At 41.8% G+C, this 25,223-nt stretch overlaps 1 protein-coding gene across 1 annotated transcript in view; it reads left to right on the top strand.

The window, feature by feature from the left end:
- The window catches only part of LOC140385503 (syntenin-1-like), a 48,071-nt gene extending 23,594 nt beyond the window's left edge, over window positions 1-24,477 (top strand). The window contains exons 3-9 of the mRNA XM_072467726.1: window positions 4,172-4,250; window positions 7,871-7,971; window positions 8,338-8,499; window positions 11,310-11,485; window positions 17,028-17,199; window positions 19,654-19,745; window positions 24,168-24,477. Coding sequence (XP_072323827.1) covers window positions 4,172-4,250; window positions 7,871-7,971; window positions 8,338-8,499; window positions 11,310-11,485; window positions 17,028-17,199; window positions 19,654-19,745; window positions 24,168-24,222 — 837 coding nt within the window. The 3' untranslated portion in view covers window positions 24,223-24,477. The remainder of the gene's footprint in view (window positions 1-4,171; window positions 4,251-7,870; window positions 7,972-8,337; window positions 8,500-11,309; window positions 11,486-17,027; window positions 17,200-19,653; window positions 19,746-24,167) is intronic.
- Window positions 24,478-25,223: the final 746 nt, after the last annotated feature.

The raw sequence follows: 25,223 nt of genomic DNA, 5'->3' as shown, positions 1-25,223 counted from the left end.
CAGCTCCTCCTCCCATTTCCTCTTAATATCACCCACCAGGGTTCCTTCCCACTCCATTAACTCCTTGTGGACGTCCGACAGTTTCCCCTCCCTATTTCGTCTTTCGACAGCACCATGTCCTTCAACTCCAGGGGCAGGAGCCCAGGAAAGGACCGTACCACTCCTTACGAAGTCCAGAACCCGCAGGTACCTAAAGCCATTCCCCCTGGGCAACTCGTACACTAGCTCCAGCCCCATGAATTTGTCCCCTACAAACAAGTTGCCGCAGTGCTCAATCCCTGCCTGTCGCCACCGCCTAAGCCTCGCATCCAGCTCTGCCGGAGCAAAGTTATGGTTATTATAGATCAGCGCCCACACCGAGGCACCCTCCTTCCCAAATACTGCCTCCACTGCCCCCACAGCCTTTGGACCGACCACCACTGGGCTGGTAGAGTGCTTGACCAGCAAAAACGGTAAAGGTGCCAACAACAAAACCCTCAAACATGTACCCCTGCACGATGCCGCCTCTACTTGCCCCCTCATGAACGGCCCATTTCTTTACCACTGCAATGTTCGTCTCCTAATATTAGTTCATGTTCATCAATGCCAGCCCGTCGCCCCTGCTCACCACACCCACGGCGTCTTCCCCGCCCACACAAACCCGGAGATCAGCCCATTGACCTTCCCAAAACACGACGTGGGAACAAAAATTTGGAGGGTCTCAAAAGCAAACTGAAACCTCGGCAGCACTGTCATTTTCACTGTCTGACCCGCCCTGCCAGCAACAGCACATTCCACCTCTTAAAAGTCCCCCTTCATCTGCTCCAGCAGCTGTGCCAAGCTCAATTTATGTAACTGCAACAAACTCTGCGTCACCTGGATTCCCAAATACCTGAGCCTCCTATCAAACAACCCATTTGCCCCCTCCGTGTCCATCACCACCGTACCCTTATCATCTCTAACTTTACTGATTCACCCACTGTCTCCTGCTTTCTCAACTGATGGGCCAACATCCTACTTGCCTTTTCCTCATACTCATACACTGGCCCTCCGCAACTGACCTATTGCCTTTTCCGTAGAAAGTAGCCCAAACTCCATCTGGAGCATTTGCCTCTCCTTTGGCACCTCTGAATCTCTCCTGTCCACCCTCCAAATCGCATCCACCAGCCTTGCCCTCTCCTCCTGCTCCGTTTTCTCCCTATGTGCCCAAATTGATATGAAACCCCCCCCCCACTTACAGCCTTGAGTTTCTCCCACAGTGTGGCGGATGTGACCTCCCCCATGTCATTTAGCTCCACGTAGCCCCAAATGGCACCCCTCACCCGCTCACACACTATCTAATCCGCCAGCAAGCCCACATCCAGCCTTCGCAGCGGGCGCAAAAAAATTAATCCGGGAGTACACCAGGTGCACATCATGGGAGAAGTATGAAAACTCCCTCACCCTTGGCCTCCCAAACCTCCACGGGTCTAGCTCCCCATGCACTCCATAACCCCCCCCCCCAATAATCAACCGTAATGAGTCCAAGTCCGGAATCTTTCCCAACACTCGCCTCATAAAATCCACGTCATCCCAATTCGGGGCATAATTACCAGAACCACCGGCATCATCTCCAACCTCTCACTAACCACCACATATCTCTCTTATTCCCCCTCCATTATAAACCAACACCGCCACCTCCTCGTCTTCATATCCAGTCCCGAATGGAACACCTGCCCCACCCAACCTTTTCTCAGCCTCGTCTGGTCCATCAGCTTCAGGTGCGTCTCCTGCAACAAAAAAAACACGTCTGCCTTAAGACTCAAATGGGTGAACACATGCAAAAAGTTCAACCGGTCCATTCAACCCCCTCACATTCCACATAACCAGCTTGGTCGGGAGGCTCTTCGCCCTATTCCCCTGCCAATCAGCTGTCTCACCTTTTTGAGCCAGCCCGTGTCACGTGACCCTCCAGGTCCACTACGTCCCTGGATGTCCACCGCCATTGATCCCTTCCCAACGGCGTGTCACCAACCACACCATGTCAACAACCCCCTCATGCCTTCTTCCTGGCAACCCCTCACTTCACTCCTGTTAATTAGCCCGCCCAACTGGCATGGTGGCACCCGCCCAAGGCCCCTCCACCCCCGGCCATCCCAATCGACTCCTGAATGCACTGTTGTATTCAGTTTTAGGAATCACTGTAGGTTAATTCCACGGCTAATAAATTGTTTTCCATTCCTGCTCATATTAATATCAAACTTTTGTCAATAAACAAACTTCACAGTGCAACAAGCTATACTATGAGAGAATATCTTAACTGTCCAGTAACAAAAGGCACTCTCTCCATCACCCCTCTCCTGTAAGAACCTGCCCCAGAAAAACCCACCACCAAACACTTTCAAAAAGTTCAACGTCCTCAAACACCTACCAGTGCATTGTCCCTCATAAACTCCTCTGGCATGTCGAAATGAAAACTTATTTCTGAAAAGTCACCCACAGGCGAGCCGGGTACCATACCCCAAACTTTACCTCTTTTTCAACGAGGGAAGCCTTAATCCAACTAAACCTGGCCCTCCTTCGCCAGCTCCGCACCCAGGAACTGGTACAGCCACAGCTCACTCCCTTCCCAGGTACATTTCTTGGTCTGCCTCGCCCATCGAAGGATCACCTTGTCCAGAAAGATGCAGTCACACCACCATTGCCCTCGCCACCTGTGACCTCTTCAGCCCCTGTGCGCTCAGTCCACCTCCAGAGGCTGATCAAAGATCCTCTCCCCAATCGGTTTATTCAGCATCCTTGCCACATAAGCAGCGGCCTCTGCACCTTCAGGCATCCCGACCATCCTTAAATTTTGCTTCCTAGAGCGATACTCCAGATCTTCCACCCTATCCCTCAACCTCTTCTGGCTCTCCCGCATCACTCCCAACATGGCCAACTAGACTACGTGCTCCCCCACCACCACCTCCACTTTCTGGATGCCCTGGGACTGCAGTCTCTGCTCAACTCGCTTGATCTCAGTAGATCCACCCCCTTGGCCATGTCTTACAGGGCCTTTTTCCTCTGTTGCAGGAGCTTATTGCTCAGAAACTCTTATCAACTACTCTGTCGACCACTGGGCGGGCAGAGCCTCTCTTCTCCCCCCCCCCCCCCCCCCCCCGCCATCTTTTCCTGTGGCAGACGACAAGGACTCTCCTCCCGCTGCTCTCTCTTTCTTGCACCACTCCTTGTCTGCAGATCTATCCACCAACCACACCAGAGGAGTATTACCTTCCACAGGCACTCCTGTACCTTTTACCCTCAAATACTATGCCCTAAAAGACCAAAACATTCCACCTTGAGCGGGAGCCACCAAATGTGCGACTACTCATTCCATGGCAGAAGTCAACAGGCCTTATTAATTTATGATAATAGGGGGAAAGAGCCTAAGAGAGGAGGGCGTTGGATTTTCCATTTTTTTCCCAAACAAATCCCCATAGATTGTCAATTGCGATTGAAAATGTTGATTTATGCAACAGAAACATTTGTTATGTTATTCGTGACGTTCAAGACACCATGCAAAAAATATGAAATGAGCTGAACTGTAATCATATCCCATTGTAATAACCTAAATTGAAATGCTTTAGAAGAGTGACCAGACACTCTGCTTCAGAAGGGAATAAATAGGAAAAGTTGAAAATTTGCTTTTACTTCTAGCCAATCCACGCTAACGGTTGTTGCACTCTGAACACCAGCCATGCAATTGTTGCTGTGGTTTTGCTAATTGTGTATCTTTCCAATTCTTTGTGATACATCCATATATTTTTTCAGGGTTTTGACTACACTCTGATTACATCGTTTTCCTGTCAAATTGTTTCTCCTGCTGTCTAATTTTAATTGTATTGAAGTTCATTTTTTTATCAGTGACCATCTTTGAAAGCTAGAGTGTAATAGAATCATCTCAGAATATTGTTTTGAAGTGCACAATATTATCTCCGTTATATCTATCATATATACTCTGTCAAATGATCATGTCCTTTACTCTGGTATTCATAGTGTCAGTTTTAAATTTCATGACTAATGTCTCTCCAGTATTGAAAAAGTACTTCACAAATGAAAGCTTTTCCATTTTTTATTTTTCTCTTTTATTTCATGTACCCAACAAGTATATAATACATATTTCAAACTTGCTGATTGAAATGCCAGTATGTCAGATATTTAACATGTTTTACAGGCTCAAGCTTCATATGTGGCAAATTCTGGAACTCCTGCAATTTTGTCTGAAACTGCAACCTCTCCACCATTAGATGATGGTAAGTTACTGGCTTTGTGGGAGAGGGTCAGCAAGAGAGTTTGTAATGTGGTATTGGACAGAAACAGTGGATCACCTGATGTATTATAAGAATGAGTGTATTATGCCAAATAATGTGAAGCTATGTTCTTTAAGGCCACAAAATCTAAATGATGTTAAGCAAATGCTTGTCAACTCGATGTTTAATTTTTAAAAAATTAATTCAGGGAATGTGTATGCCGCTGGCTAGGCCAGCATTTTTTGCCCATTTTTAATTGTCCTCAAGAAGGTGGTGTAAGCTGCCTTCTTGAACTGGTGCAGCCAATGTGGTGTAGACACGCCCACAGTGCTATTAGGGAGGGAGTTCCAGGAATTGAACCCAATGACAGGGAAGAAATGGTGATATGTTTCCAAGTCAGGATGGTGAGTTGCTTGGAGGGGAACTTCCAGGTCGTGGTGTTCTCATGTGTCTGCCATTACATAGAACATACAGTGCAGAAGGAGGCCATTCGGCCCATCGAGTCTGCACCGACCCACATTAATCCCTCACTTCCACCTTATCCCCGCAACCCAATAACCCCTCCCAACCCTTATGGACACTACGGGTAATTTAGCATGGCCAATCCACCTAACCTGCACGTCTTTGGACTGTGGGAGGAAACCGGAGCACCCGGAGGAAACCCACGCGGACACTGGGAGAACGTGCAAACTCCGCACAGACAGTGACCCAGCGGGGAATCGAACCTGGGACCCTGGCGCTGTGAAGCCACAGTGCTAATCACTTGTGCTACCGTGCTGCCCATTCTTGTCCGTCAAGATGGTAGTGGTTGTAGGTCGATGATACAAACTGTTGCTACTGTACGCGGTGGTTGAGGGAGTGAATGTTTGTGGATGGAGTGATAATGGGCTACTTTGTTCTGGATGGCGTCAAACTGCTTGTGTTGTTGGAACTGCACTCACCCAGGCAAGTGGAGTGTATTCATGTGCCTTGTTGGTGGTGAACAGGCTTCGGGGGGTCCGGAGGTGCGTTATTTGCTGCATGATTCCTAATCTCCGACCTGCTCTTGTGGCCACAGTATTTATATGGCTAGTCCAGTTCAGTTTCTGGTCAATGATCAACCCAGGATGTCAAAAGTGGGGATGCAGCGATGGTAATGTCATTGAATGTTAAGGGGAAAAGGTTAAATTCCTTCTTGTTGGAGGTGGACATTGCCTGGCACTGGTATGGCGCGAATGTTACTCGTCAGCGCAAGTCTGGATATTTTCCTGTTCTTGTTGCCTTTGGAAATGCCTGCTTTAGTATCTGAGGAGTTGCAAATAGTGCTGAACATTGTGCAATCATAGCGAACATCCTCATTTTGGAAGTAAGGTCATTGATGAAGCAGCTGAAATGGATGGGCTTGTGACACCACCCTGAGGAACTCCTGCAATGATGTCCAGGAACTGAGATGTTTGACCTCCAACCACCACAACCATCTTCCTTTCTGCAAGGTATGACTCCAGCCAGTGGAGAGTTTTCCCCCTGATTCTCATTAACTCCTGTTTTACTAGGGCTCCTTGATGCCACACATGGTCAACTTGATATCAAGTTCTTTTGTCTGTGCTTAAACCAAGGCTTTATTAAGGTAAGGAGGTGAGTGACCCTGGCAGAATCCAAACTAAGTGTCAGTGAGCAAGCTATTGCTAACCAATTGTAACTTGATAATACTGTTGATGACCCCTTTTGTCTTTGACAATCGAGTAGACTGGTTGGTAATTGGTCAAATTTGATTTGTCCTACCTTTTGTGTAAAGGATATACCTGGGCAAATTTCCACATTACTGAGTAATGCCAGTGTTGTAGCTGTAATTGGCACAGCTTGGCTAGAGGAGCACAGGTCTTCAGTGCTATTGACGGAATATTGTCAGGGCTTATCACCGTTGCAATATCCAGTGTCTTCAACTATTTCTCGTGGAGTGATTCAAATTGGCAGCAAACTGGCACCTGTGATGCTGGGGACTTCAGGAGGAGGCCAAGATGGATTGTCCACTCGGCACTTTTGGTTGAAGATTGTTGCAAATGCTTTAGTCTTCTTTTTAGCACTGATGTGCTGGGATCCCCCATCACTGAATTGGATATTTGCAGAGCCACTGCCTCCAATAGCTTCAATTGCCCACCAGAATTCACAACTGGATGTCGCAGGACTACAGAGCTGAGATCTGATCCATTGGTTGTGGAATCTCTTGGCTCTTATCACTTGAGGTCAAGTATGTTTTTCCCTCTTGTTGGTTCTCTCATCACCTGCCATGGGTCAATTTTAGCAGCTCTGTCTTTTGGAGCTCAGTCAGTAATGCCACCGAACCACTTTTGGTGATGGACACTGAGTCCCCCACCCAGAGTACATTCTGTGCCCTTGCCACCGAGTGCTTCCTCCCAAGTTGTGTTTAACATGGAGGAGTATTGATTCATCAGTGGAAGAGGGGACTGTATGTGGTAATCCCTCACGACTATATAACACTGGGTTGGGACATTACCTGTTGGGTATCGATCTGGCGTTCCAGATGGATTTTTATCACCATCAACTGTGGTTTGATGGTCATCATCAGATTTTTAATTCCAGATTTCTTTTATTGAATTCCAATCTGCCATGTGGAGCTTTGAACTTTAGTCCCAGAGCATTACCCAGGTCACTGGATTACTAGTCAAGTGACAATACCACTAAGCCAGTGGCTCATTGATCATACTGTAGTCAGAACCCCAGTTCAAGTATGATGGGGGGCACAGTTAAGAGGCTGCAGGGATACTGTTTTATTTGCTTCTGAAGGGGATTCAATGTGCGTTTCAAATGATGTGCCCCTTGCCTTTTTATCTTTGTGTGATGATGAACAGGATTCGTATGACAAAGATGCACCAGTTTCCTGCTTGTGGCATAGATAATCTATTTTAGGTCCGAGAATTTCCTACTTGATGACCTGAGGCTGTATTCACTTAATTAGAACTTGTGTCCTTGGAGATAATTGAACCGTGGCAACAGACTAACACATTTGTACCTAATGGCATATTTAACTTGAAAGCAGTGTCAGTGTACCTCCAAGGCATATGTGGAGTGGACATAGCTCGTGGCAATAGACAATTCACTGTTTTAACACTTCTGTACTTTATACTGATTTATTCTTTGCAGGCTCTATTTCCATGATTTGCACAAGAGTTGAGACTGAGGAAAATGTATTATGCCAGTAATTTTGGTGTTTTGAGTGAAAGTAACGTTTTAAATGAAAATTAATGCGAAATGGAATAAATGATAGAGAAATTAAAGATATTGAAATTTACTGAAAATAGTTTTCACTATAAACTAGTGAATAGACATCATATCATTGAAGATCTCAAGATAGATGTGCGATCTATCTATATAGATGTATCTATATAGATAGATCGCACATCTATCTTGAGATCTTCAATGATATGATGTCTATTCTTCTATGTTAAAGTCATTGTATAACTATTGACAATTGGTGGTAAGGCTCTGGTGAAGCTAGATTTGAATTCAGTTTTGAAAGTGTTGCCTATATTGCTTTGTTTGAAAGTTAGTCACTTTTAAACCTCCAACTGCATTTTTGTAAAATAAACTGCAAAAGTCTGAAAAATCTTGGATTTGTTTTGTAGGCCTTTATCCCCGCCTGTACCCTGAATTGTCTCAGTTTATGGGACTTAATCTGAATGAAGAAGAGATACAAAAGAATATGGCTATGGTTGCAGTACCACAGGCAAGTGATGATGCATTTCTTACTACTTTTACCTTATGACATGAGTTTCCGCTAATCACCACCCCACCTCTTTCTCAACACCCTCACTTCAACCAAAAAACAAATACATGTAGCAAAAACAAATACATGTACCAATTAATTCTCAATTGACATACTGTGGCCAAGTTGAATACAGTAACCAAGTTGAAATCTGCAGAATATGACCAAGAAAAGTGCTACTCAGATCATCATCTCTATTTTCCGCATCAGTGAAAACCTAAAACTATTTTGGTAATAGAAACAATCCAAGATCATAGTGTAAAGAGATGTGTAATGCTTTTAAAAGATTTCAAAAATATTATTTGAATATACTTCTATATCTGACAGCAAACTGTTGCTAGACCATCTAGCATAAATTACATGGTGGCACCAGTAACTGGAACCGATCTGGGCCTTCAGCGAGCTGAAATCAAACAGGGTATCCGGGAATTAATTCTCTGCAAGGATCAGGATGGAAAGATTGGCATTCGCCTCAAATCAATTGACAATGTAAGTGCCACTCACTATAATTTAGAGCTCTACACAAGGATTTATAATGTTGAGAGCATTAGAGTCAACAAAATGATACTCAGTTGTTTATTGAAAAAGGGAGGTTTCATCAATGCTTTAATTGTTTACTCGAGTGTCTTGGACGTTTGGAAGGTTCTTGTTGGGCTAACTTTCAGGTTAAAAAAATATTTTATTTTCCCCTGAATTATTTACATTTTAAGCAACTAGTATTTTTCATCCACCCAACTCAAATGTCTTTGCATACATTGTCTTGCACAAAATATGTCTTGTATGACTATGCTGATTTTGAGGGTAGCTATTGATGGGGCTGAAGAAATGGTGGCTGGTTTGCTTGTAAGTAGCTGATACTATTGCAAATATGCTCTTTATCAGCCAATCACATATTAGCTGATGTCATGGCGAAGGTTAGAGCCTGGGCTATTTTCTCTCCATCTTCAGCTGTTTCATCAATGACCAAGGTCAGAATTGGAAATGTACGTGGATGATTTCACAGTATTCAGCACCATTTGTGACTCTTGATACTGAAGCAAACCATATCCATATGCTGCAAGACCTGAATAAGATTTGTGCTTAAACTGATAAATGACAAGTAACATTCATGCCACACAACTGCCATCTCCAAAAAAGAGAGAAGCTAACCATTTCCCCATGATATTAAATGACAATACCATTATCAATATCCTGGGTGTTACCATTAACCAGAAATTGAACTGGTCCAGCCATATAAATACTGTGGCTATAACAGCAAGTCATAGGTTGGGAATTCTGCAGAGAGAAACTCGCCTGCTTACTCAACCAGCCACCATCTATAAGGCACAAGTCCAAAGCGTGGTTGAATACTTTCCACATGCCAAATGAGTGCAGCTTCAACAACAGTTCGACACCCAGGACAAAGTACCCTGCTTGATTTGGCACTCTATCGAACACCTTCAACATTCAATCTCTCCTCCACCAGCGCATAGTGGCAGCAGTGTGTTCCATCTACAGGATGCACTGCAGGAACTCGCCAAGGCAGAAGATTCATGAGAACACAACCATCACCTGCAAATCCCCCCCCCCCCCCCCCAACGTCTCTCACCATCCTAACTTGGAACTATATTGCCGATGCTTCACTGGGTCAGAATCCTGGGTCAAAATCCTGGAACTCCTTTCCCAACAGCCACTGTGGTGTACCTATACCAGATGGACTGCAGAGATTCAAGGCAGCTCACCTCCACCTTCACATGGTCAATTGAGGATTGGCATTAAAGACCACTGTGCCTGTGATGAACATCTACCCAACTGCCAAACACAGCTCATTCTTTTATCCCTGACTACTATGAATGTTCCCTCCTTTGTTGTATATCCAGTTCCTTTTTTGAAAGTGCCTTGAATCTGCTTCTGACTCTTTTTCAGACAGTTAATTCCATATTGTAACTAATCTTTCTGGTTTGAATTCAGAAACAAATGGGAATGTCATTGAAATAGGAACTGGAAAAAATGCAAACATTCCTTTTAAATGTTTTGGTCTTTATGCAGTTCTTATTTAATTGAATAAGTTGCTGTTCTTTGGACATTTTAGCACCGAGCAATTGGTAATCCAAAAAGTCATCACTGCTGCTAGAGTTAGAAAATAATTTAAACTGGTCTTTCCAAATTATAATGTACTGTAATTTGCAATCCTATAACAAAGTTTGTGGTCAGACTTTTAATATCTTTTTTGAAAAAAAGTTCACCTGGCTCCCAACAAAAAACCTTGTGAAACCTACAGTGCTTGACCATGTTTCTTGAAGGAATTTTGAAATGCCTCTGACAGATGAGTGAAATATGCAAGGAAGCTTTCGCTACGTTTTTTGAAAAAAATGCTTTGCTTAAAAGGCATTGGATCATATTTGTGCATTTACTGTCTGTTGGCCTCTAAAGCCTCTGCCAGAGGCATATTCCATTCTGGGTGAAGAACTAAGAAACCTAGCAACTTTTACTGCAAGGCTAAACATTTGTGAAATGTTTCAACATTTCCAGATGCATGATGTTTCAATGACCGCAAAGCTCTTTAAATGACTGTTGAACTTTTTGACACCTTTTGGTTTTAAATTTTCCATTGGTTCAATAAAACATTAAGGGAAGGCTAGATATTATGCAAGGAATAGAAAGATATCTAATGGGCAGTGAGGAAGGAGGTTAGACAGGCTTTTAGAACATAATTCTTGCATAGACCAGTTAGGCTGAATATCCTGTTTCGGTGTTGCTTAAGTATTGTATGTAATGTACAGGTTAGGCCAAATAAGGACTTCTATAAAGGCTCTTGTTGTGCCAGTTGAGTTTTTGCTTTGCAATTAAGCAACACTTGTCATGTGACTTGTTTCTCCACTGACCTTAATCTTTACTCCACTCAACGAAAACGCCATTAATAATTAACAATCCTTATTTGTGCTTGCTTTTTAAATGGTCTCTATTTCTTATGATTGAATTTCTGATGCATGTTTGTTTATTTAAATTCGAGTTGGAGGAAGAGTTTGTTAAAATATACAAATTAATCCTAAATCTTGCGGACTTTTATTTAAATTTTTTTTTTTAATGTGGTGGGGTAACAATTCCACCAGATTATTGTCGCCTTGCATAGATACAATAATGTGTGTTTGCATGAATTACAATTGACATTAAGAAACTCAATATTTGCTATTGGAAATAGATTAATAACAGTTGTATGGTCTATGACCAGTGGTAGCACGTGTGTTCTTTTTATGGTGCAATGAGGAAGGAGAAAATTAATGAACGTTTTTCCATTGCATTTCTTTTTCGCTTGCAAGGGTGTCTTTGTCCAACTCGTACAAGCAAACTCGCCTGCCTCTCTGGCTGGGTTAAGGTTTGGTGACCAGGTCTTACAGATAAATGGTGAGAATTGCGCAGGCTGGAATAGCGACAAGAGTCATAAAGTACTGAAACAAGCCTCTGATCAAAAGATTAATATCATAGTTCGTGACAGGTAAGAATGTGCTCTTTCAGCTGAAACTGTTAAAATTCCTGATGGAGGTTGCTTTTTAGTTTGTTCTAAAAAGGTTGGAATTTTGTCACAGTATTTAAATTTAAGTAGTGGTTGGTTGAACAATGCAGGTGTGAACCTAGTTATCCCATGTAAGAAAGTTTTATTTTAGTTTGGTCGAGGAGCACCATGCTGTGTGAAGAATGGATTCCTGGGAATTTAAGTGAGGTGGCGTGGCTAATTGTCTTGTCCCGTGAAGGCATCTCCTGTTCTTAACTTTAAACATGGACTCCATTCCGTATACAATTTTCTGGAACTGCCTTTTCTGAAGAAGAGACTTGTCGAAACTTTTTGTCTTGCATTCATCAGGACAGAATCTCAAGACTACCAAATCTCAAAAGTGAACAAAAATTGCATGCGAAGAGGGTGCTGATTGGTTGGTAAGTGACTCTGATGGGACTTAAATGAGAAGAGGTACGAACTCCTCGGTTTCCCGTTATCTCGCCACAAACCAGTGTGCAATGAAGACGCTGAGCACTTGAAAGTGCACCTAGCTGATGTAACGCACATATTACGGGGTACACAAAGTTTGGCTGATTTTTCACATAGCACAAATTTCTGGTAGCATGCAATGTCAGCTCAGACATGTGTATCTGTAAGCATGACAAAGGAACTTGAATAGTCATCCTTAACCAGCGTGACCATATTGACCAAATGCACACTGTCCTTAATGACGGATCCAATTCATATCCATTGGACTTGCCGCTAAACATGACCATGTAGCCCTGCTCAAAATCAAGTTACGCAAACAGTTGTTATACTTGTGTAAGAGTAACAAGCTCTCTGGTGGTGTATATGATGGAATTCATCCTCATGGTTCACAACATCTACCTACGTATGGGCTGTCCAAGATACGTAAAGGTGATGTTCTCTATGACTGGTTCTGCACAGCACTAATTGATTGAGTGAGTGACAAGTTCTGAGCACGTTTTCCACAAATACACAAAGATTATTTCACCTTTGCGAAGACCATACAAGACTTGCATATCGATAACACTGCTGCATCTATGTGCTCATTCGACAATACTTCTGAAGGAAGTTATGCACAATGTCAAAATATCATTGTGATCGTGATTCACTGCCGTTGTTTGAATCTGCATTTTATGAACTTAACAATTCGTATGTTTTAACAAGCGTATGTCCAAATACATGGTGTTGCAATGGGATCCCCTCTACACTCCGCTCTCGCAAGCATCTTCCTCATCGGTTGACATGAGAAACACTTCTTTGTTGGAATGACCCCTAACCACCTACTCTTTACATATTTTGATATAGTAGATGATACGCTTGCTATATTTGAATTTGCAGCTGTATGTAAGAATTTCCTTGCACACCTTAATAGGCTCCATCCTGCGCTCAAATTCACATTTGAAATGGAGCAGTTCCCTTTACTCAGCACATTAAGGAACCTGTCAATGGATTCTCTAATGCTGTGTACCGCAAGTCCACATTCACTGATCAATATATCCCATGGAAGCTAAGATTAGTCTTAACAGCAGCCTTTATAAATAGAGCCATTTTTGCACTGTGCAAGCATGATGTGGTGCAAGCATGATATTGAAATGATGTCTCGCAGCTAGCTGTAGGATATTGGTCACCCCAATCAGATAATTGCTTGCTGTATATTGCACAAACTTAAAAGGGCATAAAGCTGCCACTTTCCACGTCCACCCTATCTCAAATTACTCTGGAAGGATAAGGTGTCTCAAATATTTGAGCAGCAGGTGAAGTTATATGTTTCACCCTTCTACTATGTAGTAGTAACACAAGTGTATTCTTCACTAACCAGAATCTACTGTCAAGCCAAAAAGACTACTGTCTACTACACAAATGAATAATGTGTATAAATTTCAGTGCCAGTGTGAAGCCAGGTAAGAAGGCTACACATCGCAATGACTGGTGAATCATACCAGATAGCATGCTCCTTCAGTTCGCAACAGGCAAAGTATTGACTATGCAACCAGCGAGTGCTTGCAAAGCTAGAACATAGTGACAAAATGGGATTCTGCGATTGGACAGTGCTTACTAAACAATCCCAAAACAACCAATTTAGGAATATCAGTCGGGCTTGCAATGTAGCTCACGTATGCATGATAGAAACTACATATATTCACACAGGGTCCTGTCCTATGCAAACCAAAAGACTATGTCCATGCATTGTGCCTTTTTCAACTAAACCAAAACTAGAGCGACAGCCATTCTGTGGTTCATTCTCCCCTGCAATGCCTTGACCAAATCAGTCTATTTAAACAAAAGTTTGACAGTTTACTGTTCTCTGGTGCAATCTCCATTGCAATGTCTCTACAAATCAGGGCCCACTTGCCAACCCATCAGTATAAATTGTTGTTCCTTTTGAGAGTTGATATTCTTGTGATTCTGTCCTGATGAGCGAAAAATTAAAACCTTCCAACAACCTTTACAACAATATTTGTTTTGTTCTATCAACCAATGAATTGTCTTTTATTTGAAAATGGGCACCAACCTCCCCGTGTTTGCGTGGGTTTCGCCCCCACAACCCTAAGATATGCAGGGTAGGTGGATTGACAAAGCTAAATTGCCCCTTAATTGGAAAAAATGAATTGGGTACTCTAAATTTATATATATTTTTTTAAATGGGCACCAACAAACTTTTAGAGGCTGCCAGAGGCCAGGTGATGTTTGCAAGCCTCTGGCAAGTTCTGAACTGCAGATGGATTTCTCTGGTGCAACGAGATGACCCGTACCAACTCAATGGAAGGGATTTATAAAATGGCTGAAGGAGCATGCTGTTTGGTATGATTCACCAGTCATTGCGATAAGCTGTGAAGATTTAATATCAAATGAAGTCTTCAAGTGAGCTAATTGTAGCCGGTATGTAGATGGATTATCACTTCCCCCAGTTCCATCAATCACCATGGCTCCAATGCATTGTGTAAACAATGGAAGCCACGCCACTAAAATTTGTCATCGTGAGAAAAAAATGGCTGTAGATAACATTTATTATTCCAAGAAACAAAGTGAAATGGTTAGTTTACAAAGACCACCCACTGCAGAATACCAGCTGCTGAACAAGGCAGATAACATCTATACCATTATAAACCTGGAGACTGCTGCATCTTACAAGTCTCTGTCTGATTCCTATTCCAAGTCCACCTGTAAAGAAACTTGAACTCCTGAAGAAAAAATTACAAGTGACATGACTCCTGCTTTGAATCTAACTAAATACCCTTGGATTGAAAATGCCACTTTCAAACGACCCGCAGCAACTGTTTCCTACTATGAGTCAAACACTTGAACTACGAACAAGGCTTTTGTTTACAACTTGTAAAAAGTGCACTTTTTACTTGAACTGTATCTTTCTCAAGTGTGTGAGTCATAGTTACACTTTTGGGGTAGATGCATGATAAATAATCCTATTTATTTAAACCTCCAAAAGCTAGATTTAGATATGTATATTGAGTCTTTTTGCTAATTAATACAAATTATGTAGTAACAATGGGTATAACTGTTGGTCAAGATGTGAAAAGGCTATCAGGTTCAAACTAAGGTGATTGGAGGAAGGTATAGGGGAGATGTCAGAGGTAGGTTCTTTACAGAGAGTGGTGGGCGTGTGTGATGCACTGGCAGCGGAGTTGGTGGAGTCAGAGTCATTTGGGACACAAGCGACTCTTGGACAGGCACATGGACAGCAGTAAATTGAAGAGGTGTAGGTTAGGTTGATCTTAGATTAGGATAAATGGTCGGCACAACATTGTGGGCTGAAGGGCCTGTACTGTGCTGTACTGTTCTTTGTTCTCTGTTCTAAATCATATTTTTCTACTGGGCTCCTCCTTTCTTCCTCTTCTCCCCCACTCCCCCTCCTGGGAGAGACCAAAGAAAAACAATGCCAATTATAAAGAGCTGATACAAAAGTTTCTTGTTTTCTTCTCTGTTCCCTTAACGCTAATTTGGTAAGCCACAAAACCCCCTAACCTGTCAGTTTCTGCCTTCCCTCAACTGTGATCTTGTAAATTTCAAAATTGCATTCCAAAATTCTGTTTCTGTTCACTGGCATTGGCTCCAAGTTCTTCATTGCTGCCAATTTAACATTATCGTCCTAGTTATTTTAATCCTTTCATGACTTCTCTCCTCCTTCTCTCTGACCTTTACCATGCCTTCCTCTTCATCATTCCCTGTTTTCTCTCACCTGACCTTTCCAATTCACTGACTCTGGCCTGTCGTGTGTCCTGCCCATTCTTAACGTGCCTTGATGTTCCAGAATTCATTGCTTAAACCCGACTGTTTCTCAGTTTATCTCCTCTTACAGGCCCTTCTTTGAGACTCTGACTGACTAATCTTTTGGTAACTCCTATTATGTCCCTTTGCTTGGCATATATTCATTTTTGGTCATGCATCCATGAAGCATTTCTGGAAGGGTTTTTCAATGTTAAATGTTTTTTTGAATGGCTTTTGTGATTCTGATATTTCCAATATAAAGAGCCACACCTTATTTGGATGTCTCTCTGAGCAATCGCAATTCTTCGATTTATTTTTCCTGTTTTTTTATGGTTGACCTAGATGAGAGAAAATTGGGCTAAAATGGTTTAAAATACAGAATTTTGCCTTTTAGTGCTATTCAAATAGTTTCAACAGGCTTGATTCATCAGCCTAACAGGACGAATTGGGTTGTTCAGTGATACTCTGGTTCCCAATGTCTACAGTAGAACGTGGTAAAATAAACTATTAAGGATAGTTGCTATAGGCAATGAATGTGCAAACTATCAGTTTCTGTGGTTCAAAACATTGTGGTGCTACTTTTTCAAAATTTGAGGACCATAATTTTTTACATTATCCTTGGAAAAATATATTTATGAATTTAATAAGAATATCCAGTATGAAGAGTCGAGATTTATAATGCATTGGGTCATTAAAGTTGAAATGCGAGATTGATGACACAAAGCTTAATTTTATTTGTCTTAAGTATTGAATTAGCAAGACTGGAGCCCTGGAAAGGAATGGATTTAAAATGGGCAAAAGCACATGCCTGTATTTATGTTGCACCATATTGCAATCTCCTAACATCCTGAAATGCTTTACAGTTAAAGAATTGTTTTTGAAGCAAGACCACTGTTGTTCACACAAATGTTGCAGCCAGTTTGGCATCATGGAATCACAAACAGCAAAGTACTATTTATTTTCTGTTTTATTGGTTACAGGACAAATGTTCAGGACAATGTGAGAACTTTGTGCTTTTAAAATGGTGCAATGCATTTTTTAATTCATGCGAGGTGGTAGATGGGACCTCAATTTACCATTTAATCCAAAAATTGGAAATTCTAATTTCAGCCCCATGCAATGCAGGGAATAGCAAATATACATACAATGTTATATTTGAAACTTTGAAGGGACAGGAGAGGAAAATTAAATGCTCCTGTTCTTTTGGGTTTAAGCAACAATGATCTATCATGTTGAAGTTGGTTATTAGTTCATTGTGTCTATAAGCTCATGGGACTTCATTTTTGTGTAGGCCCTTTGAACGAACCATCACTATGCACAAAGACAGCACAGGGCATGTTGGCTTCATTTTCAAAAATGGAAAAATCACCTCGATTGTAAAAGACAGCTCTGCAGCCAGAAATGGACTCCTAACAGAACATAATATCTGTGAGATTAATGGGCAGAATGTCATTGGACTGAAGGTAAGGAGTCACCCGTGCGTGTGTGCAAACGTGCCGCACCCCTCGCCAAGTTGCTCCAGTACAACTGCAACACTGGCATCTACCCGACAATGTGAATAATTCCTTCACTGTCGCTGGAGCAACATCCTGGAACTCCCTAACAGTACAGTGGGTGTACCTACACCTCGAGGACTGCAGCGGTTCAAGAACGCAACTCAACACCACCTTCTGTCGGGCAACTAGGGATGGGCAATAAATGCTGGCCTAACCAGCGACACCCGCATCCCGTAAATGAATTTTTAAAAAACAAAAAAGAAAATGTTGGGTCACTATTGAGTCGAGATAAAATGCTTAAATCCTTGTTAATTCGTGGCAGCTGGAAGGCTTGGGATGGGGCCTTCCCATTAGTGGCGCCGATGCTTTTGAGAGGTTTTGCACCCTGCCAGTGTGGTGTGTTCTGACAGATGACGGTTGCTAGCGATGATGTTGATCCATCTGAATGTGTCCACTCTGCGGTGCAGGTCGTCAAAGCCCAATTTGAAGAGTTGCAAGGCGCTTTTATGGAGGCATTTAAGGTCACGATATTCTTGTAACATAGAGAGCACTGTCTTTGGTGGATCGAGGGAGCTCATTTAATCCTGTCTACGAGACCTGGGGTCAGGTTGTCCTCCCAACCTCTGTTCCTGAAGTCAGTTGAGAGGGGCTGGGGATGGCTGGGCCTGCCGGCTATGTTTGAGATTTTTAAAAACTTTTGGCAGCGCCTTTTTCTTTATCGGGCCCAGGCAAACTATTATTCTAAGATGAAAACAAATTACTGCAGATGCTGGAATCTGAAACCAAATCAGAAAATACTGGAAAATATCAGCAGGTCTGACAGCACCTGTAGAGAGAGAACAGAGCTAATGTTTTGAGTTTGGATGAGTCTTCGCCATAGCTTCTCTATTACTAGCAATAGCGGCACAGTGGTTGGCACTGTAGCTTCACAGCACCGGTGTCCCAGATTCCATTCCCGGCTTGGGTCACTGTCTGTGTGGAGTCTGCACGTTCTCCCCGTGTCTGTGTGGGTTTCCTCCAGGTGCTCCGGTTTTCTCCCACAAGTTCCGAAAGACGTGCTGTTAGGTAATTTGGACATCCAGAATTCTCCCTCTGTACCTGAACAAGCGCCGGAACGTGGCGACTAGGGGCTTTTCATAGTAACTTCATTGCAGTGCTTACTTGTGACAATAAAGATTATTATAATTATTTTGTCTAAGTTTTCTTGCAGAGTTTTCCAAAGAATAGTTTCCAATTTTCCCTTGTGCATAAGTAATCTGGTTCTTTTCAAATGCTACTGTTGAGCCTTCTAGTCCTTCATCCCTTTAGACAGTCAATATCTTTCATTAGATTGAGCTTGCTCTGGTAAAATATGGGTTCAAATCTAACCTATCACAAGTAATTTGACTAGGTTAGCATTTATTGCCCATCTCTAATTGCGCTTGAGTAGGTGCTGGTGAACTGCCTTCTTGAACCACCCTGGTCTATGTAGTGTAGGTACACCCACTGTGCTGTTACGAAGATAGTTCCAGGATTTTGACCCAGCAACAGTGCAAGAATGGCATTACAGGTCCAAGTCAGGATGTTGTGTGGCCTAGAGGGGAACTTGCAGGTGGCGGTGTTCCCATGTATCTGTTGCTCTTGTGTACAGGGCATAAATTGGGCAATTTTCCACATTGCTGAGTAGATACCATTGCTGTAGCTGTACTGGGAACAGATTTGGAGTGTGCCTAATTCTAGAGCACAAGACTTCAATATTATTTCCAAAATGTTGTTACGGCCCATAAACTTTGCGGTGTCCAGTACCGTGACATCATGTGGAGTGAATTGGATTGGTTGAAGACTGGCTTCTGTGACACTGGGAGCTCGAAACGACGCTGAGATGGTTCATCCACTTGCCACCTCTGGCTGAAGGTGGCTGCAAACACTTTGTCATTGTCTTTTGCAAAAATGTGCTAAACTCGCCATCATTTGAAGGTGGAGATATTTTTGGAGCTTCTTCCAGTTAGTTATTTTAATTGTCCTCCACCATGTAAATGAAATGAAATGAAAATCGCTTATTGTCACGAGTAGGCTTCAAGGAAGTTACTGTGAAAAGCCCCTAGTCGCCACATTCCAGCGCCTGTTCGGGGAGGCTGGTACGGGAATCGAACCGTGCTGCTGGCCTGCCTTGGTCTGCTTTAAAAGCCAGTGATTTAGCCCAGTGTGCTAAACCAGCCCCATTCAGTGTATGACTGAATGTGGGAGACATTCACAGTTGGTTACCATCCATCTTCAAAATGTAACCAGATATAGAGCTGTATAAGCGGGAGAAAAGACTGCCAAGTCTTGTGAATACAAAAGGTTCTTGGTCCTTTTTCAAAATTGTGCTAATTTGATGTGCATGAAATAATTTGAAGTAGTTTATAAAATTCCTAAATTATTTTTTTATGTCTTGAATAGGATACACAAATTGCTGACATTCTGGCCACAGCGGGGAATGCGATAACCATTACCATCATGCCTTCCTATATTCATGACCACATGATGAAAAGGTAAATGCTGATTACAGTATGTTTACGAGGTATTTGTCAGTAGCATCACTTCTTAAAACAGTAGGATGCTCTGGGGGGGGGGGGGGGGAAGAGATCTCGGAAACTTACCAGGTGATGCAGGAGGAGGAGGCGGCCTCGGTGGTGGAGTTGAAAGGTAAGTGGGAGGAGGAGTTGGGAGAGGAGATCGAAGAGGGGACGTGGGCAGATGCCCTAGGGAGGGTGAACTCTTCCTCTTCGTGCGCGAGGCTCAGCCTCATACAGTTTAAGGTGCTGCACAGGGCACACCTGACCGGGACAAGAATGAGCAGGTTCTTTAGGGGTGAGGACAGGTGTGTTAGGTGCTCAGGGAGCCCAGCAAATCACACCCATATGTTCTGGGCATGCCCAGCGCTGGAGGAATTTTGGAAGGGCGTAGCGAGGACGGTGTCGAGGGTGGTAGGATCCAGGGTCAAACCGGGCTGGGGGCTCGCAATATTTGGGGTGGCAGAGGAGCCGGGAGTGCAGGAGGCGAAAGAGGCCGGAATTCTGGCCTTTGCGTCCCTGGTAGCCCGGCGAAGGATTCTCCTTCAGTGGAAAGATACGAGGCCCCCAAGCGTGGAATCCTGGATCAGTGATATGGCAGGGTTAATTAAATTGGAGATGGTGAAATTCGCCTTGAGAGGGTCGGTACAAGGGTTCTTTAGGCGGTGGCAACCATTCTTAGACTTTCTGGCAGAACGATAGACATTGGTCAATGGCAGCAGCAGCTCGGGGGGGTGGGGGTTTACTTTATTTTTGTTTATGTTATTTACACTGGAAGGGTCTGTTAATTTATTATTTAGGTACGGGTGGGGAGGGGTTTGGGGGGTTGCTTTTTTAGATTGTGTTTTGTACTTAACCCTGTTGGGTTCTTTTTTCTTTCTCATTTTGTGATTGATATTTTATGAAAACCTTTAATAAAAATTATTTAATTAAAAAAAACAGTCTACTTCAAGATGAATACTTTTTAGCACAATAACTGCAGCATTCCAAGGACAAGCCACATCACTATTACAGGGTAACTAAGGATGGACAATAAGTGTAGCCTTAGCAAGGTCACCTACATCACAACCAATTTATTTTTTAAAAAATTAACCGTATCAAAACATAAAAATGAAATTCTGTAAACAATTTTTGGCTGTTTGAAAACAAGATTTTTAAATGTTTTGACACCCTTTTTGATATGCTACAATTCTGAAAACTGTCCTTCAACACAATGTTATTTGGAAATATCATTTATTTAACCATTGGGTGCTTTCGGAGGGAACCCCATGATATTACTTTATTTTTAGCGCCTATAATGTTTTCATCAGTTTGTCACCAATCCAATTGATCTGAAGGCTGACAACCGATCAGATTGTTCTGGAGTCTTGGATATTCTGGTGACTAATCTCCAGGACTCTACTGTGAGCTTCTGAGGAAAAAAATCACAGTATATAAATGTTATTAAACAATTTGTTTTTTTAAACATTTCAGTTAACTAGTTATGAAAACATTGGACTTGTGGGGGCTGGGGAAGAAAGCTGTTTGGATGATTCCGAACAGTTGGTCAGATATTGAGTCTATTCACTTTCTAATTAGTGTGGGAAGATGAGTACGGCAAGGTGCAACATTTTGGAAAATCAGTAGTGCGACTGGGGGTGGGATGGTTCAAGGCAGGTCATGTGATGAACTGTTCAGGCAAATGTCTTTCTAGGATTTTTACTTGATCCACAGAAAGGTGTTTGCATCTTTAAATTTTACACAGTGGTTCATTTAGCTGCAATATGGTACATTATAAAACAAGATATTAGCTGTAACATCAAGACATTAATTTCACCCTTGTTGGCACATCACTTGTGGTATTGAAACATAGTCTAAATACAATTTCACCCTGTTAGTTTACTGGTGGCAGTTGAGATAGATTTGCAGGTATAATTTGTCCTCTATATAAGATATGGAAAAATAGGCCAGAGTTCCTAAACCTGATTGTTATCCATTGAGCCCGATTGGAATTGTACTTTTGAAAGCAGCAATTTTTCTGCGGTTTCTAGAATAGTCTGTTATTGAAAAGGAAAATAGACAAATGATGGAAATAAACAGGTTGTTTATATTTAAAAGCATAAGGAAATACAGGCAAGAGGTTAGCTTATTTGACCCTACATCCTGCTCTGCCATTCAATAAGATTATGACTGATCATATACCTAAACTACACAACCACAAAAAGCTTCTATCTCACACATGGTTTTGCCTTTTATAAGTCGCTCTACTCTGCCTAATCATATGATTTTCTAAGTGCCCTGTAACTATGTCCATAATAAAGATGCACACATCTTCCCTTGTAGTATCAGGATATGGTTCCCTGTTTTCTTTCTCCCTCAGTGGCAGGGTTGATTTGCACCTATTAGTCCATGTGAACCATTTAGAATCTAGGGAATTCTATATCAAAACTAATGCATCCACTATCTCTGTAGTCACTTAAAAAAAGGTCTATGTAGACAATCTGGTCCAGGGAAATGTTGCAAATTGTTGCAAATTCTGAATGTATTCATTAAATGTTCGCATTGTTTATCAACCTTGATCAACTCAACACCCCTATATGTAGTTTGCTTCGTTCACATTTAAGACCCTATTTGCATACTTGAATTTCATAATGAGTTTGATTATGTTTTGAGTTTCATTATGATCGCTCTTCCCAAGAGGTTCCTTTTCTACAAGGTTTTAACTAACCTTGCTTCATATTAGATCTTAAATAACAAATGACCTCCTTCTTGATTAGCTCCTTAGAAAACTACCTTGAATGTATTCATTAACTTGGCCTGCACACAATTGTGGCAAATTTGATTTTCCCAATCGTTAGAAAGTAATGTTTCAGGTCTATCCTTTAGAAGAATAAATTACTATTGCTGATACATGCACTCAAAGAATAAACACTTCACTGAAGATCTGTGGGGTTCTATGGAACTCTATCCCAAGAAACATTTGTTAAATGCTGGAAAAAGGTAATGAGATTAGAAAATTGAATTCAGAAAGTGGTTTAAAATTATTAGTTGGGATATCCCTGGCGGTAAACTTGGAAGTGTTACATTGTTACATTTACTCAAGTGGAAACTTGGTATTTCAAATTAACATTGAGCAACTGAAAAATTTTAGATGCAATTTTCTCATTTATATGGCTTCAGTAGATTTCAATGCTTGAGTGGAGGTCAATTTTTGAATAATAAACCAGGGAGCTGAAATTTTGAGGATTCAATGGCCTTATTTTATGTCAGATATAACTTTTTGCCCTTATACCTGATTGATAAAGTATTGTAGAGTTTGTGTTCTGTTGGTTTCACTGAACTACCACAATCTGGGAGTTTATTTTTAAAAATAAATTTAGAGTACCCAATCATTATTTTTTTCAATTAAGAGGCAATTTAGCATCACCAATCCACCCATCTGGCACATCTTTGGGTTGTGGGGGCGAGACCCACGCAGACATGGGGAGAAATGACCCAGAGCCAGGGTCAAACCCAGGTCCATGGCACCCAGAGGCGGCAGTGCTAACTTACTGTGCCATCGTGCTGCCCTGAGAATTTTAATCAATTTTCCTACTGACTACAGCTGATCTGAAGTGAATTTTTGATTTTGCATCGCCTAAAAATTATATACAATGGTAATGGATGTGGAAAGTGATCAAAATCACAAGTCGGGCAGCATGGTAGCACAAGTGGATAGCACTGTGGCTTCACAGCGCCAGGGTCCCAGGTTTGATTCCCCGCTGGGTCACTGTCTGCGGAGACTGCATGTTCTCCCTGTGTCTGCGTGGGTTTCCTCTGGATGCTCCAGTTTTCTCCCACAGTCCAAAGACGTGCAGGTTAGGTGGATTAGCCATGATAAACTGCCCTTAATGACCAAAAAGTTTAGGAGGGGTTATTGGGTTATGGGGATAGGGTGGAAGTGGGGGCTTAAGTGCGTCGGTGCAGACCCGGTGGGCCAAATGACGACCTTCTGCACTGTATGTTCTATGTACTAACTGCTGGCTTTCTGATGGAATGTAAATTACATGGAACCTATATGATAGCTCATAATTGTGTAAGGATGGCAGTGATAAATAGCCAGTCAGAAATAGGCAGCTGTATATGATGAGATGCAGGAGCTTGCTGTTTTGGATGTGAATTACAACAGTTCAGTACTGTACTTTGAACTCCTGCAGGTTGTGCTAATCTTTCTGATTTGCACACCAAAACATAATCCATAAATGAGGCATGTATATCTGCATTATACTTGTATGCATGTTTTAAGTTTTAGATTTGGAAAGCAGCCTTTTAAAAAGATTTTTTTATTAGCTGTCGGTGTAAGCCAAATTGTATTCGTGCTATTTGACTACTGTTTGTAATTGTAAATTAATGTCTTTTTTTTTTTTTCTTTTCTCTTTCTAGGATGGCTTCGAGCATTGTCAAGTCCCTTATGGATCACGCTGTTCCTGAGGTGTAAAGTCTCTCAGTATAGCCTTTGTCTAGTTAAAACAGTAGCTTGGATAGTACCTGGCTTACACACCAATGCCGTTTTTAAGTGTAAAATGGCTATTAACCATTTCTGCCTGACTACATATTCGCTGTTAAACTAATATAAATACCAATTATGGGCTGTTTAACTCCATACTATCTATTTTCATGGCAAATAAGTGGTGCACTAGCATCCTGTTCTGATCATTCCATATGTACATTTCATTATTCCATAGCCTTTGATCATTTATACATGGTGTGGAATTGTGATTTGACAGTATTGAGCAGTTAATTCCAGGAAAATTGTGTATCTTGATTTCCATATTCTAGCTAATCAATATCTATGTAGATTCTTGACTGAGATGTCATGTACTTAATCGGTTATTTTTCATCCTGATTATATTAGTACATTTATTCTGTATAGCCTGCTAGTAGGTTGATCCTGATTACATTAGTACATTTATTCTGTATAGCCTGCTAGTAGGTTTTGAGACTATCAGTGTGTCCTTAAATGTCTTTTGAGATCTCTGAACACAGTTTAATTTGATAATGACAAATAAAGAATCTTGAACATTTTATGGTGTCTTTTTTTAAAGTTTTGTTTCACTTGCACTCCCTGGTGTGTCTCATTCTCTTTCACTCTGCAATATAAAATGTAACCACAGTATTAAAGGACAAACCATTAGACTGATACGAGTACTTGCCTAACTTTACAATCTGTGGCAGTGTTGTAATATAATAAAAAACAAAATATTTGAAAACAGGTATCTAAGTATCCCTGATCACTATTAAAATGTTTGCAACAAGTTAACATGACAATGAACCCTTTTAAATGTATTTCCCAAACCAGCACTTCAGTAGCAGTCTCGGACTGTTCAATTTCCCGTCATAGCCGCTGGTAACTCAACAAAAAAACTTAGATTGGAGGGATTTAAAGAGGGCTGATATTTCTTAAGTGGTGTAGCAATTGTTCGCTGTATCCTTTCCATA

This window comes from Scyliorhinus torazame, chromosome 11, assembly GCF_047496885.1.
Source record: "Scyliorhinus torazame isolate Kashiwa2021f chromosome 11, sScyTor2.1, whole genome shotgun sequence".
NCBI lineage: Eukaryota > Metazoa > Chordata > Chondrichthyes > Carcharhiniformes > Scyliorhinidae > Scyliorhinus > Scyliorhinus torazame.
This window is presented reverse-complemented; position numbering and strand designations above follow the sequence as displayed.